Genomic DNA, 16609 nt, shown 5'->3' on the forward strand with positions numbered 1-16609 from the left:
AACGTTGCTCAAGCAGTAGTTCGCTGTAATCAGAAGTGTCTGGATGCTGATGGTAACCACTTTGAGCACCTCTTGTAATTGCAGAAGTCAAATGTGACTTGTATTCATATTTTGTTACCAGTATATATTGAGTATTACAATTTTAATAGTTTTTCCTTTCTTAAAATGTGTACACATTTTTTTGGTACCCTCTGTATGTACCACCTACTTTTTATCCATTCATCCATTAACAGACACTCAGGCTGCCTCCACATCTTGGCCACTGTAAACAACGCTGCAATGAACATATGGATGCACATATCCCTTCGAGGGAGCATTTTGGGTTTCTTTCTTTTTTTTTTTTATTAAAGTTTATTGGAGTGACAATTGTTAGTAAAGTTACATAGGTTTCAGGAGTACAATTCTGTAATACATCCTCTATATATCACATTGTGTGTTCACCACCCAGAGTCAGTTCTCCTTCTATCACCATACATTTGATCCCTTTTACCCTCATCTACCACTCCCCTCCTCTCTCCCCTTCTGGTAACCACTGAACTATTGTCTGTGTCTATGAGTTTTTCTTTCTTTATTTATTTGTCTTGTTCCTTTGTTGTTTTCAGTTTTATATCCCACATATCAGTGAATCATATGGTTCTCGACTCTTTCTGTCTGACTTAGTTCGCTTAGCATAATAATCTCATTTCTTTGGCTAAATACCCAAAAGTGGGATTACTGGGTTCTTCTTTGTATCTTGTTGTAGCCTTTGTTTTAAAGACTATCTTATCTGCTATAAGTATTGCTACTCTAGTTTTCTTTTTCTTCTTTTTCATGAAATACATTTTTCCCATCCCTTTACTTTCAGTCTGTGTCTTTCAATCTGAAATGAGTCTCTTGTATGCAGCATATATAAGGGTCTTGTATCTTATCCATTCAGCTGCCCTATCTTTTGATTGAAGCATTTAATCCATTTACATTTAAAGTAATTGCTGATAGATATATAATTATTGCCATTTTGTTATTCATATTTTTTATCTTTTTTTTTTCATCTTAAAGAAGTCCCTCAAAGATTCCTTGTGATACTGGTTTGATGGTGATGAACTCCTGTAGCTTTTTCTTGTCTGGGAAACTCTTTATCTGTCTTTTGATTCTAAATGATAGCCTTGCTGGGTAGAGTAATCTTGGTTGTAGGTCCTTTCTTTCCATCACTGAATTTTTCCTGCTAATCCCTTCTGATCTGCAAAGTTTCTGTTGAGAAAGCTGATAGTCTTATGGAAGTTCCCTTGAAGGTAACTGCTTTTCTCTTGCTGCTCTTAAGAGTCTCTCTTTGTCTTTAACCTTTGGTGTTTTAATAATAACGTGTCTTGGTGTGGGCCTCTTTGGGTTCATTTTGTTTGGGACTCTCTGTGCTTCCTGGGCTTATATATCTATTTCCTTCATCAGCTTAGGGAAGTTTTCTGACATTATTTCTCGTCTCACTCAACCACAATCTCCTCCGCTTTTCACATCCAGAAGTTATAGGGACTTCTCTCTTTGGCACTGGAACCCTGGGCTAGGGAGCCAGGTCACACATGGGTGTGGGACCAGCCCATTCCGCATCTCTGCCCCCTCCTAACAGTCTTGAGGGGCTTCTTCTGTATGTCCTTAGTTGTAGGGCTTCAGCTAGACTTCAGGTGATTCCCAATGATGGTTGTCCTTATAGATGTAATTCTGATGTGTTTGTGAGAGGAGGTAAGCACAGTATTTATCTACTCTGCCATCTTAACTGGAAATCCCTGTGTTTTCTTCTGAAAGTTTTATATATTTAGGTCTATGAGCTATTTTGGGTTAATTTTTGTGTATGGTATGAGATGTAGAGATCCAAATTCATTCTTTTGCATGTGGGTATCCAGTTTTCCTAGCACAATTTGTTGAAAAGACTTGACTTTACCCATTGAATTTTTTGGCCCCTTTGTCAGAAATTAATTGATCAAGATTTATTTCTGAATTTTTTATTCTATTCTATTGCTCTAGATGTTCATCCTATGCCAGTATCATACTGTCTTGATTCCTATAGCTTTCTAGTAAGTTTTGAGATTGGAAGTGTGAATCTATCTTTCTTTTGATTAATATTAGCATGGTATATTTTTTTCATACTTTTACTCTATTTGTGTCTTTGTTTAAAGTCAGTGTCTTCTAGATAACATATACTTGGATCCTACTTTTTATTATAATCTGACAATCTTTGCCTTTTTATTGGGGTGTTTAGATGATTTATATTTAATTTGATTGTTGACATGATTGAGTTTTATTTGTTCTATTTTCCTCAACTCTTCTTTGTTACCTTTTTTCTCTTTTTCTGCCTTCTTTTGCATTTAATTTTCTTTTAATTTAATTTCTTATGATTCCATTTTTCTCCTTTGTTGATTTATGAGCTGTAACTCTTTGTTCATTTATTTTGGTTGTTGATTTAGGGTTTATAGCATATATCTTGAAGTTGTCATATTTTACCCTCAGGTGATATACCACTTGATGCTTTATATAAAAACAGTATACTTCTGAATTCCTTTATTGATAGCATATACCATTCCTGGTCTTCATTTCTTGTGTAGATTTATATTTCTATCTGGTATCATTTTCTTTCTGTTTGAAAGACTACATTTAACATTTCTTATAGTGCAGTCTGCTGGTGGTACGTTCTTTCAGCTTTTTAAAGTTCTTTTTGGAGGTTCTGAGGGAGATTCCATGTTTCTCTCTTAGCTTCTAGGTGGCTGTCAGCAATTTTTGGCATTCTTTGGCTTATAGACACATCACTCTAATCTCAGTTTTCACATAGCGTGTAATATCTAGTCATGCAAAATATAAAGTTTAATCCATGTGCATTAGTTAAAAATTACAAATACGTGATTGTAGATTAAAATTTTTTAGAAAATGCAGAGATGAAAATAATATGAAGAATGAAAAAAAAAACTGCTACTTAAAGTATTTGACTTAAAAACTTTTCTTCTCTCTGTAGCTGTTGGAAAAATTACAGGAAAGCCTTTTCCATTACTCTTATTTTTTGAGGCTATCTTTAGCACAAGTCGTGCTCATAGACGTCCTATTAATACAGAACTAACTCTGGAAGGAATCAAATGTGGATTATCTGAAAAACGTTTAGATTTAGTTATCAATTGGGTCACCCAGGAAAGGTAAGCAACATTAAAATTTTAATTTTGATAGTTGGTTAATGAAGTTGTTTGTTCTCAAAATTTTAATATTTTCTTATCAATACATTATTTGAGCATTTATTTCAGGTCCCTATTGCAATTAATGTGTCAGAAACTATTTACTAAGCATTCATGTAGTAACGGGCCTAGTCACAATTGATCAGGAGTTGACTCATAGCAGTTCACAAGATGATTCATGATCATTCAATGGTGGATGGAAGTTGATCATTGACGATAGAAAAGGTTTGATCAGTATCACGCTACTCAGAGGGATAAGGCAGGAATCTGGTTCCAGACAGGCTGTGGGTACATGTAAAGGATACATCCAGGAGAAAACTTATAAGCAGGGGGAACATGAGCCAAGGTAGCATTTAGGAGAACATACAAACCAGAAAGACCGGGCAGGAGGTGGCTTCTTGGAGTTGAATCTCAGCACAGATTGGTATATTTGTACCAGGGCTCCCTTAGGTTGGCTTTCCTAGTACCCATGCCTGGGACAGGAGTTTGGGTGCATATGAGTGATAGAGGGATGCTTTCTGAAGAAAAACCTATAAGGGAGTGAATGAAGCAGAATAGGGAAGGGGAAAGAGCCAAGCAAGGATGAGACCTCAGGCAAGTTCTAACGTTGGCCTTATTTCTATAGGGATGGCTCTGGAACATAAACCACACCATAAAGCTGTTTCCCTTTGAGGCACGGGGCCAGACTTTTATACCTCTCTGTCAGTCACTCAAGGGCTGTGGATGGGGTGAGAATACATAACTTCCTGGGCATTGAGAGTACATAACTTCCTGGGTATGGTGGCTCCCAACCAAGGGCAATTCACTGTAGAAGGGAGAGGCCTGTGAGCCACTGAAAACCAATATGCAGAGCTGGGTATACTGGCCCAGTAAGCAGGATTTGGGCAGGACAGCAAAACAGCATCAGTCTTAGTCATCCATTGGTACAACACAGATCTATTTGCTTCTCACGTTAAGTTCACTCCAATCAGGCACAACTTCTCCAGGATTCTGTGGTCATAATTCCAGGGGAAACTTGTAAGAGAAGCATTAGTGAAATGAACTATAGCCCTTGTCATTACAGTTGGTCCTAGGGCTATAATTTGCTTTTTTTACAATGTTATTGAAATAAAATTTACATATGATAACCTATACATATTTAAAGCATACAATTTGATGAGTTTTTTAAAAAAGAGCATTATGGAGATACAATTGACATAATAAACTGCATGAATTTAAAGTATACAATTTGACAAGTTTTGCATATGAATACACCCATGAAATCACCACAATCAAGATAATAAACATATCCATGGCCTTCAAATGTTTCCTTGTGTCCTTTTATAATGCCTCCTTCTTTCTTCCACCTGCTCATTCCACCTCCCTCTCTAGGTAAGCTTTCTGTCTGATCTGCTTTCTGTCACTATAGATTATTAGTTTTCATTTTCTAGAATATTATATAAATGAAATCATATGTTACATACTTTTTCTTCTTGGTCTGGCTTCTTTCACTTATCATTATTTTGAGATTCATCCATATTAGTTAATATTCATCATTTTTCTCGTCTATTACCCATCTTAGATTCTTCTCACTCTTACACTTCTGTTGGTTTGATGGTTTGTCTGGTAGGATGACTGTAGTTACCATGCCTTTATCAAACCATTTTTACTGATTTACCCACTAACAGTTTTCAACTGGTGTAGGACTACTCAGAGATATCCCAGTAGATCATCTGCTATCTGTAACAGACAATTATACACCATTCGGAAAACAATTTCTGGGTCTCGCTAAAGTAGGAGCGTTTATCCGTGGAACATCAGTGACTGTGCAGCTAGAACTGCTCATCATGAACTGGATTCTGACAGATTCATCAAGTCATAAGGTCAGGTGGGCTCAGAAAAGCCCATCCCAAATCAGGTACACCCAAGATCATGTTCAAGCAGGTCCAGAGCACACAAGGAAACTGCATGAATAGGTGGCCCAGAACCCATGTCAACTACCACTGACTGACTGTTACTACTTCCACAGCTCTCACCCATGGCCTCGTGCAGGGGTGGGGTCACCTAAGACCAGCAGACAGAGGAAGAAAAAACCAAAACTTGGTTCATGGATGGTTCAGGCGGTGGCTAAGTGATGCCAGTTTGTCACTCCATCCTTTGAAGATGGAGTAACTTCAGGATGAAGTGTACTCCTTAAACCAATGACAATTATATGGTGCTGTATCCCCAACAGGTAGAATACTTGGGTCTGGGAAATAAAGAGTATCTCTGCTTAACTATCACTGCCAGTAGCCCACTTAGGGAGAGTATTAGGGTTCTCCAATGAAACAGAATCAATAGGAGATATACGAGTATGTACAGGTTTTCTGTACATGTATTGTAAGGAATTGTAATTATGGAGGCCAAGAAGTCCCAAGATCTGTAGTCAGCAAGCTGAAGACCTAAGAGAGCTGGCGGTGTAAGTTCCAGCTCCAAAGCCAGCAGGCACAGGACCCAGGAAGAGCTGAGATGCTTCTGTCTGAGTCCAAAGGCAGGAAAAGACTGATGTTCCAGCTAAAGTAGTCAGACAGGAGGAGCCCCCTTACTTGAGGGAAGGTCAGCCTTTCTGTGTTCTTCAGGCTGGCAGCTGATTGCTACCCACATTTAGGAAAGCACTCTGCTTTACTCAGTGTGTTGATTCAGATGTTATTCTCCTCCAAATACACCATTGCAGAAACACCCAAAATATATTTGACCAAATATCTGGGCACACTCCACAGCCTAGTCAAGTTGACACATAAAATTAACCATCATGGGGAGTTTGTGCTTCCCATGCCTACAACTTTAGGCTCTGAGTCTGGAGGGCCTGACTGACTTTGATTATCATGAGAAGGTAGGACTCCTGCTACATAACAGGGCAGAGAGGAACATGTTCGGCATTCAGATTCCCTATTCTCTTGAAGAAGCCTGCTACTTTGATTTAGGTGTATGTCATTTACTGATAGACTACTCCTTGGGAAGTGTTTTAAGGGAAGGAGTAGATAGGATAGGGAAGGGGAAAGAACCAAGCAAGGATGTGAACGCAGGTGAAGTCTAGTATTGGCCAGTATTACAGGAAGAAGGATATAGAACATAAACCATACCACCAAGTTATTTCCTCTTGGTTATGGGACTGGCCTTTTGTATCTCTTACTAGTCGTCAGCCCTTGACTCCTGGGAAGTTGAAAGATAGGCATAATCTTCTGGGTGAGATGGCTCCAGTCGGCTGAAGGCAGGTCTTTGGAGATGGAGGCAGCTGTGAGCTGTTAGTAGTCAGCTGGAGAAGGGGCACTGGTCCAGTACAGGGGTCCTGGGTGAGGCAGCTTATAAAGATCGACATGGAGATAGATACCAGCTTTTGCTGGGTCTGTGTGGACATGGGTTGGGCTGTGAGTATTGGAAGGCAGAGTAGCCATGGCCCTGCTTATTTTGTAGCCTAAGGGCTATGCTTACTTGGCTCTGAATGCATAGGGACATAGAATACATAGAGAGTAGTTATATTTCTTATCTTTAAGAAGTGCACCATAAGGAAGATAGACTGACTAATGTAAGCACTCCCTAAATAACAAATCCATGACTTAGACATGTCTCAAACATAAAAATGCAAGTTTGCATACTACTACCGTGTTTCCCCCAAAATAAGACCCAGTCTTATATTAATTTTTGCTCCAAAGGATGCATTAGGGCTTATGTTCAGGGGATGTCATCCTGAAAAATCATGCCAGGGCTTATTTTCTTGTTAGGTCTTATTTTGGGGGAAACACGGTACCTATTGCAATCCATTCCAAACTCCCCATTTCCCCTGGACGACTCTGGAGAATCAAAGCTGTTGGGGACCGATGGCACTATTGTTTACCAGGGTGAAGTGTATAATTTTCTCCCATCACCTCTTGCTATATGGCCTTCACTTTCTGTTCACATAATAGTTAATAAAACAATTAGAATTTAGGAAACTTCTTCATACGTATAAACTTTTCACTCTTCACCTCCTTGCGCTCTCTGCCTGTACCTTCCATTAAAAGTACTTGTCAGGGGTCACTGGAAATGGTGCCGATGTGAGGGTATCATGAGAAAGTTCATGCTCGTTACCAACAGCTGTTACCTCATGCAGAAAGACTTCAGATAAGTTTAATTTCCTTACATCTCCCGATGGTTCTTGGCCAACTCTACCTCTTAGTTGTAAGAATTTAAATTCTTATGCAGGTCCTTTATTGCATACGTTGGAACAATACTAATACTTTTAAGGATCCTGAGATGACATAATAGAATACTCAAGGCAATTCACATTCTTTATTCTTAGCCTCTGTCCCTTCTTGGTCTTTGACTCTGATACTCTGGCCTTTACCACGTGGCTACCTAAAAAAGTTAACCAGTTCTTTTCCTGAAGCTTAGCACAGAGGCAGCCCTAAAGCAGCCTGAATCATAGGCTGATCTTGGCTCTTTCAGTCATTTTTTATCTAAGAGAAATCTAATCACTTCACCTAAAAACACTAAATTTAAGAAATGATGTTTTACTGGTGTTAGCTCTCTAAATTGCAGACATTGCTCATGGAAGAGGAAAAATATCCTCTGGAACAGTAATTGTATAAATCCAATCCTATTAAATAACTAAATGAATATCATGCATAGATTTAGTGATTATACATTACCTTTACTTTGACTTTTAAAAATCAGTAATCTAGTTTATAATGAAACATGCCTAAGTTTAGCAGTGGAGTTCAACAAATTTTCTTTTATTTATTAGTCATTTGTATTCTCCCGAGCCAGTCTGGTCTCAGATCCATTTTCAGAAGTCCCTGAAAGAGTCTTAGAACTGGAAGTAGGGGTGGGGAGAGCCAAGAAGAGCGCTTTAGGAAAACAGAAAGAGGGTGTGATGAGGTGATTGAGGCAGGAAAGGGCAAATACATTCGCAGGCTCATTTCCCAGCCTGTATTTCTTTCTCCTTTTTCCTTCAGGGCCAATTCCATTCTTTTGGGGCTTGAGTCTCCTCCTTCCTTTGGTTAATTTTTCTCTTTAATCATACTCTTCTTTCCTGATTATCCTTTTGGAAAATGACAAGCCAAGACAGAGCAACCTCAGTTCTCAACGCTGGCCTTCTTTCAGGTGGAACAGTATCACGATGGTGACCACTTTAAAAAGAAAACAATAATGGTATTAAGAAGAGAAATAAATACTATAATACTGGTATTATCATGTTGGTCCAGTAATGCAGTCCCTAGAAAGACCAAAATAATTACTTGTTCAGCCTCAGGAAATGTGGCTGTAGCTCCCCAAACCTGCAATTTCAGTATTAAAATGTGGAAGTCAGAGAACTGCTTGCTAAGTGATTTGTACTCTGAAGCTGGTTTTTGATTTTGGACCTACCTCTCTGCTGCCCACCCCAGCAAACACAGGGCTTTAGTTCCTGAATTTTCAGTAAAGAGATATTTTGTAGGGGTTCCAGGATTTCATTTTAATATTATTGGCATTTTGTTACATATATACAGATACCAATATTATGTGATTACTGTTATTCTGTAGCTATTAATTAAAAATATAACTAAAGCACAATTTTCATACAACCAGTAATTAGAAGTGATATCTTTAATTATACCCAAATGTCTTTTTTTTTTTTTTGCTTATGTTGATAGTTTCTAGGTGAAGTACTTTGAGAGCATAGATGGTTCACTGCAATTGTGTATGAAGATGGTGCATTAAAATATAAGTGAAATCTATTTAATTGAGCCATCTCAAAAGAACTTCTTCAGTCTCTTAATAGACACAGTTATGTCTTTTTTCCCTGTTGTTTCTTATAAATCTGTAACAATTTAAAAAATACCATTGGTGTTACACTTTCTCTGTCCCTTTAGCACACATGCTTGCAAGATCTGTCACTGATTTTGAGCTAAAATTTGTTTTCATTATCTTTAACCAACACTTCATAAGTTCTTTTATTCTACAGGGTTTAGAATCTAGATAACTGCTGAGATCATAGAGACCCTCAGGTACAGACAACTTTTTTTTATCTTGTAATTTGAAATCCTACCAGTCTTTTCAGAAGAATTTTAAACTTCGTAGATTTTTTAACAACTTGAGTTCAGTGTTGCCAAAATGTCTTCCCCCAAGAGAATATGTGCTGATTGTTTTGGTTCTTGTTAAATTTCAGATGTGTTTAATTTCTTCTCCGTCAGTTTCCTATTAACTTGGAATTCTTCCAGATCACAGAAGATCCAGTTTTACTGTACTGAATTTTCAAATATTTCATTCTCGTCAAGAACTCTCTAATATGTGCCTTATTGATCTGCTTGCTCTAGGCTCACATTTTCTGAGGAGGCTGGGGATGTGATTTGTGATTATGGGGAGCAGAATACTTATTACAAGGCCAAGTGCCTGGCTTTAGCTCAGACTATCTACAGTGAATGTGGCCTGCACAACAAAGCTCTTCTTTGCCTGTGTAAACAGGGTCAGATTCATGGGGCCATGGAATACATACAACAGTTTACTGCCTTTACTGCCAGTAAGTACAAAAGCCTACTTATTTGTATACATTTGAATTCTGGACTTTAATTGTGAGATCACCCATGATAGTAGGTAATATTTTGGTTTTACATTATAAAGTTTGTTTTACGTACATTGATAAGTAGGTTTCTTTTGTAATTTTCAGTAAAGCAGTTACGCTGAAGCTGATTGATTTACATGCTTGATATTCTAATACATTATGTATTTCCTCAATACATAAACAGTAAACTGGATGGTCCTGAAATACACAGTTTTAAAGACAAATTTTTCAGATATGTTGGACCATGCTACTTAAAGGATTTTTAAAAAAATAACTCAACTTATTTGTCAGATATCATGTTCTAAACTATGATTTAAGCCGTAGAAATGAAGAATTAGTGAACTAAAGTTCATTTCAAAATTTTGGAACACCTAGGTTGCAACTGGGCAGTGATCTGAGAGAAACGTGGACCTTCTAGGATGACCCTCGTTGAATGAGCCGCTCTGTTATTGTGAATGTAGTTCAGCAATAACGGCAGCGTACAGGCAGTCGTGACAGCTCCCATGTCTCAGACCTGTGTCAATCCTGATTTGCAGGATATGTACCCAGATTCTAAGAAGTTGCAAAATGAAACAAAATATAGCACTTTTAAGTGACATTTTTCCAGGAAAAAGAATCTTTATAACTGTTGAATATGATCACTTTCAAACAATAAATTGACTTTTACTTAGAATCTTTTTTCTTTAAGTTACTGATTTCTTCATGCATTATATAACAGCACGCCTGATACTATCACTGTATAAAGCTAATAATTTGGCTTTTATGTGCATTGTCTCACTTTATCCTTACGTTAACTCTATGAAGTAGGTTTTGTTATTATCCCTATTTTATAGATAAAATATATGTTTCCACAGAAAGGCTAAGGCACAGAGAGGTAGGTAATTTGCCTATATGCACACAACAACAGAACAGAATCTGGCATAGTAAGTATTAAATATTTGTTGAATGAATCATATATTTTATTATTATTATTATCAAAGTATACAGCTTCAGTTTCTGTATTACTGCTTTTCCATAGGTAATAATTATTTTAGTTAGTCAGGGTTTACACATGGAGTATAGGTTTTAATTACTCTTGGAACATGATTGACTCATTATTATATTATTCTGTGTTCCTTTAGCAGTGCATTACACTCTAAAATGATTGAACATATATGTAATAATTAAGAAGTAATAAAGCTCCTATATAATTAGAACCTTGATATTTGTCTGCATAATTTATTTAGCATAACATCATAAAATGAAAATAATAATAACCTGAGAAAAATTAAGCTTAAAAGAGAAACACTGAAAAATTACTTTGCTTATTTTACTTTTTAATGAAAAACAACCACAGCTTTCCAAGGTATCATCTTTGGCCTCAGGAGACAGATATAGTCTGTTAATAACTATCTGGTTTCAGAAAAAAATGTTCTCGCTCAGATTTAGACGATCAGCTTTATATTGACAGATTAAAAAAAAAAATCAAAACAAAACAGAAACAGAAAAGTCCTAAAAAAGTCTTTTGTTCCAAAAGCATAAATCTGACTAATAGAGCATCTGTTTTAGAAGTAAAGATTCCTTCATTTTTTTCTCCTAATAATTTCCAGAATAAAGCCTGAAATGATTTGTTTGTTCACCTTCTCCTTTATCATTAAAAAAGTAAATGTGCCTATATGGAAACTGAGGTTATTGTAGATCTGAGGCTCTCAAACTTTCTGGTCTCAAGTCTCCTTTACACTTTTAAAACCACTGAAGATCCCAAAGAGCTTTTATTTATGCTGGTTATATCTATTGATATTTATCCTATTAGAAATTAAAACAGAAAAATTTTAAATATCCATTTAAAAAAAACAATAAACCTTTTCCATGTTATCATAAATGAAAAAATTTTTTAATGAAAAATAACTTTCCAAAATCAAACAATTTCATGAAAAGAGTGGCATTGTTTTATATTTTTACAAATCTCTGTAATGTCTGGCTTAATAGAAGATAGCTGGCTTCCCATATTTGCTGCCATATTCAGTCTCTTGTAATATCACATGTCACATAGGCTCTGGAAAACACCACTGTATACCTCTGAGAAAAAGAATTAAAAAGGCAAGTAACAGGTTAGTATTTTCATGAAAGTAGTTTTGACTTTATAGACCTTAGACTACATTTTGAGAACCACTGTTCTAAGTATTTGTGAGTTAAACAAATACCATTCTTGGTATATAGGCCCTTATAATATTAAAACAGTACATACTTGAGATAAATTCTGATTAATAACATGTCAAACCAAGGAAGAAGGAAATGGATTCTGAAGTGTCATAAGCAGTGGGGGGAGGTCATAGGATTTGAATTTGTGTCCTTTCTGATTAATCAGAGACCATCTTGCACATAGTTGAGTAAATATTGGTTAATTAATCAATTCATTGAGAAGGGGATTTGAATACCTGATTGAATGAAACAGAGAGATATAAGTGAGTTATGAAATGTTGGAGCCTGGAGGAGGGGGTGCTATATAAATAGCTTCACCTTAATAGAGGTTAGTTTGAGTGACCCAAATCATAAACTTCTATCTCGTCCCTAGGGAAATTATTTTTAATTGTTTGACTTCATTGATATATAATAGGATTATACTCTGCTATGCCGTGTCCTCTTTTACCATCTCTTTATCTGTCTTTCTCTCTCTCTGTATGTGTGTGTATGTGCATTGCATGTGTATATATACATACACATACAATGTACACACACATGTATTTATTGTTTTGAAGGAGCAGTACTATAGATTTGAAGGTCATGGACTCTGGGGGTCATATGAATTGTTCTTCTTTATACAATGTGTATAATTCTGGGAAAATTAACTTCTCTAAGCCTGTTTCCTCATTTGTAATGTGCGAATAATAATATCTCACTTATACTGAATATTAAATGCAGTGACTTAATATGTGTAAGTTCCCAGTACAGTAAATATGTATTTAATAAACACTCTTTTTTTACTTTGTATTGCCTTTCAGAGCGCAAATTACGTTTATGGTAATTCTTGAAAAGCTCTCAGAAATTATTCTGAAAATGACCTGTGTTGTGGCCCAAGAAGAATATTTTTACTTTAAAAAATTTAGGAAGTTAATACAAAGTTCATAATTTTAACAATATAAATCATGATTGTAGCTTAGATTACCTCAGTGTTAACTAGTAGATTAAACCACATGAAATTGCTTTTTTTGGAGTCAAAAATGGTCAAATGTAGGTAACTTCATGTTAACCTCTAGCTACTTGAACAAGCTAATGGCTTGTTAAATTTTTCATTTTTGAGTTTCTAAATACTTAATATTTTTAGGAAAAAAAATTACTGAGGCGTCTTTTCTGCGCAAAGCACAGGAAAAAAAAAAGACATTTTACTCACTAGACGTTGGCCCTAACAAGATATAGACAACATAACATAGTATTAGATGTAACCTTAGAAATTGGAGGTAACCAGTTGTAGAGCACTTTTAACATGCAAAAACTGAGATCCAAGAGATTAAGTGACTGAGGGAGCTCTGATTAGAATGCAGGCTTCCTGGTTGGCAAGCTAATCCTTTTTATTATACCACATTTATTTTCATGACAGTTATTTGATAAATTTCTTTTTTGGTACTCTTTGTTATAGGTAGCTTTGGTTTTTGTTTTGTTTTGTTTTTTTGCTATGTTGAGCATGATTTTTATTTTTTTATTTTTTTATTAAGGATAGTACTGTTGAGTTCATTGGGAGCTTTGGAAGGATTGGAAAAAGAAGTATTGATTAACTGGCTTCAGTTTCTAGTATTATATTAGGATGTTGAGACATAGTTTTCATTTTTGCTTTCAGATGACCTGATGCAGCTAATAAAGTCATGTCCCCACATTGAATTAATTCAGCGTCTCACTAGAGAAAGGGATGGGAAACCACCATTTTTATCTTTTGGTCTTGTTATACTTCATCTGTTCTCTGTAGATATGAAAAATGTTGGCATTAAGCTACTTCAAAAAATAAATAAAGGTAAGTAGAGTAAAATGTTGTAGAAAAAATAGTAGTGGATTATTTAGGGAAAGGTTCAAGATTATTATGTTGGAGTTAATTCAATCTTCTAAGAGTTCCTGCTTGGCAAGAATTAACTTTAGGAGTTTATAAATGTAAAAATTACAATGTCAATTGTAGTCTGTTGGCAATAGTATATATTTCTTGAGGGAATTAGGATGAAGAGAGATTCTTTATAAAGCTTGAGGAGAACATCATAATAATTATAATAGCTAACGCTATAAAAACTTTATATTAATGTATGTAGCTATTTAGTAATTTTTATATATATTTTAAATGTGTATAGACATAAACTTTGTATTTTTTATTTTTTAATTATATATGTAAATATCATTTACACATGATATTTACTCCAAACCTACTCTGTAGTGGGATGAAAAATAACTAATTAGATCTCACTTTTTTCTTTTCTTCCTCTAATATAGGAAATTGAGCAGACAACTTGATTTTAAATTATTATATGGGGGTCCAAGAAAAAATAGTAAATTACGTGAAAACATTTGGGAAAATAATTTTGAAATTATTATTATAGATATCAACTAAAATATTTTACTTGATAGAAAAATAATGATCATGGGAGAAATAAAATAATAGTGATGACCGTATTCTAAAATGATATCCTCTTTCATTAAGTATCATAAGTCATGCAAGTAGTAGGTAAGAGATGCGTTTCATAAATAGGTATCTCCCAAAGAGGGTCACTAGAATTGATTTTCAAAAGTAAATAATATCATTCATTTTCTTTAATAAACAAAATGCTTCTTTTATTTCCTTTGGAAAAATATTTGTTATAGAAACCCCATCATTAAGACGTCTCTGTCTAGAGATAGGATGGAGAGTTTGCCAAAGAGTTTTTTAAACCTTTGGGTCAGCACTACCAGGGCATTTACAAAAGTGTTTTAAAGGTCATGAAAAGTAGACCTATAAGCTCTCAGTTATTTGATAGTTTCTAGTGGTACCATATAGACTCTGTGAATAAGGCCAAACCCATGTTCTTCACCTTCTGAGCTCCCTTTTTTGTAGCCTTCAACATATGCTAACCTTATCAAGAAGGAGATGAGGGGAGAAGTGGGGTATGTGAGAAATGGTAGAGGTTTGAGTTGAGGGCTGAAAAAGGTTAATGAAAAAGGAGAAGGCATTACCATGAGCTGGACTAAGCACTGTACATTGAACATATAGGATTCAACCTTATGCGAATCAGATTGAGTTGAAATGATATCCCTTTAGATATTTTTTCCCTTTATATTTTTAAAAAATTGCTAAGTGTGGATTATCAAGGAAGAATAAGTGCCATACTATATAATACTGTATTTCTTTTCTTAGATGCAATCGAACATCTTATGATAAATGATCCATTTTGCTCCGTAGAAAAGTGGCAAGAAGTGGCAAATATATGTTTACAGAATGGCTTTGGCAGGTTATCTAATGACATCATGTCCATTCTTCGATCTCAGGCTGGAGTTACAGAAATTCCTGAAGAGGATGATACAGTCAACTTAATGCAACATGTGTTTTGGTAGTTCTGTATCTTAACCAGTTGAGGGAGCTTGTACAACATTTTATATATGTTGGTTGGGCAAACTGATTTTGGAATAACTAACTTATAAATAAATCTAGAGTATGAAGCTCTCAGAAATAAATCGTGCTTCTTTTATTATGATGACATTTAGATTTGTTTTTGAAGCATTTATACCATTGCTTCTTTTGTTCCCCATATTGTCATTTCTTGTATTGAATCTTGATAAAATCCAAAAATATAGCTGTATGAAACTCAGTTTAGGCATTTCTATCTAATGTCTAGATATGCCCCTTCTGGTAATCTAATTTGATAGCAAGAACTGAGAGAGATATAAGTGGTATCCTGTCTGTTAGTCTGATTTCCCAAATATCAAATGCTACAAACCTGACTTTTAACAAGAATGGCAGGATGTCATGTCAAGGTTGGACTCACTGGTGAGAACCTAGAGTGTAGTAATTTTGTACTACTAAATTAAAGATGTGCCCATATTTTGATATATATAAATGGCAAATGTTAGGCTTTTACTATAACAATTGGGAATCTTAGCATGTTCTTACCTAGAGAGAAGACCAGCCAAATTTTGCATAGAAGTAGACCTGGGATACCTACATGCACAGGAAACATGTCATAGGAAGTAGTTTTGAATAGTTTCAAGTATCTGAATAAGTATTTAATTAAAAACTCAAGAGTTTAATGGTCAGTATGGCCTGGGCACCGATCACACAGAACAGACACCCAACTAGTCAGAACAGCTTTCAGCCCTGATGCCACACTTAATATCAGCCTCGATCATGAAACATGGCAAAAATGAGCTGCCATTAGATAAACAGTACACAGCATAACTTTTCCTCTCCTAAATTTAAATGGAATGTATACATTTTATTTTATAGTGGAAAGAACATGAACTTGTAATCAGAGAGCCTTGTACAGGTTCTAGTCCTACATTTTCCCCTTTGTATAATATGGGCAGTAATACCTCCCCCAAAGGTTTGTTGTGAAGAGAGTGACGTGTGTGTAATATCAGTATGTAGAATAATGGAGGAACTTAGTGGAAGATAATGTCATTTTTATGTACTAGCTCCCAGGAACTAGGAGCTAAATAAACCTTACTTGGTTTATTCTTACTAAATCCCGCTCATCTATCAATTTGTTATTTGATATAACATACCTTATTGCCTGTATTAAGCTCTCTCTCTACACTAATATTAGGGGTGCTTGGCTTGTCTTATAAACCCAGAAGAGTACTCGCTGAATTCTTAATTTTCCCATATATTGCTAAACATAGTAGTGGATATTATAATTCAGTTTTCTAAAATATAATATTTTTTAAAGTACTACATGTGTAA

General features: G+C 35.5%; 1 protein-coding gene across 3 annotated transcripts in view; it reads left to right on the top strand.

Annotated features, from left to right (window-relative positions):
* The window catches only part of CLHC1 (clathrin heavy chain linker domain containing 1), a 34120-nt gene extending 18602 nt beyond the window's left edge, over positions 1 to 15518 (top strand). For all 3 annotated transcript variants that reach the window (XM_019719586.3, XM_019719596.3, XM_019719604.3), the window contains 4 exons: positions 2975 to 3149; positions 9476 to 9678; positions 13535 to 13705; positions 15068 to 15518. In XM_019719586.3, coding sequence (XP_019575145.3) covers positions 2975 to 3149; positions 9476 to 9678; positions 13535 to 13705; positions 15068 to 15264 — 746 coding nt within the window. In that variant the 3' untranslated portion in view covers positions 15265 to 15518. The remainder of the gene's footprint in view (positions 1 to 2974; positions 3150 to 9475; positions 9679 to 13534; positions 13706 to 15067) is intronic.
* The last annotated feature ends 1091 nt before the right edge of the window (positions 15519 to 16609 follow it).

Source organism: Rhinolophus sinicus, chromosome 2 (assembly GCF_057876585.1).
Source record: "Rhinolophus sinicus isolate RSI-liver-muscle chromosome 2, RSI-T2T, whole genome shotgun sequence".
NCBI classification, from domain to species: Eukaryota; Metazoa; Chordata; class Mammalia; order Chiroptera; family Rhinolophidae; genus Rhinolophus; species Rhinolophus sinicus.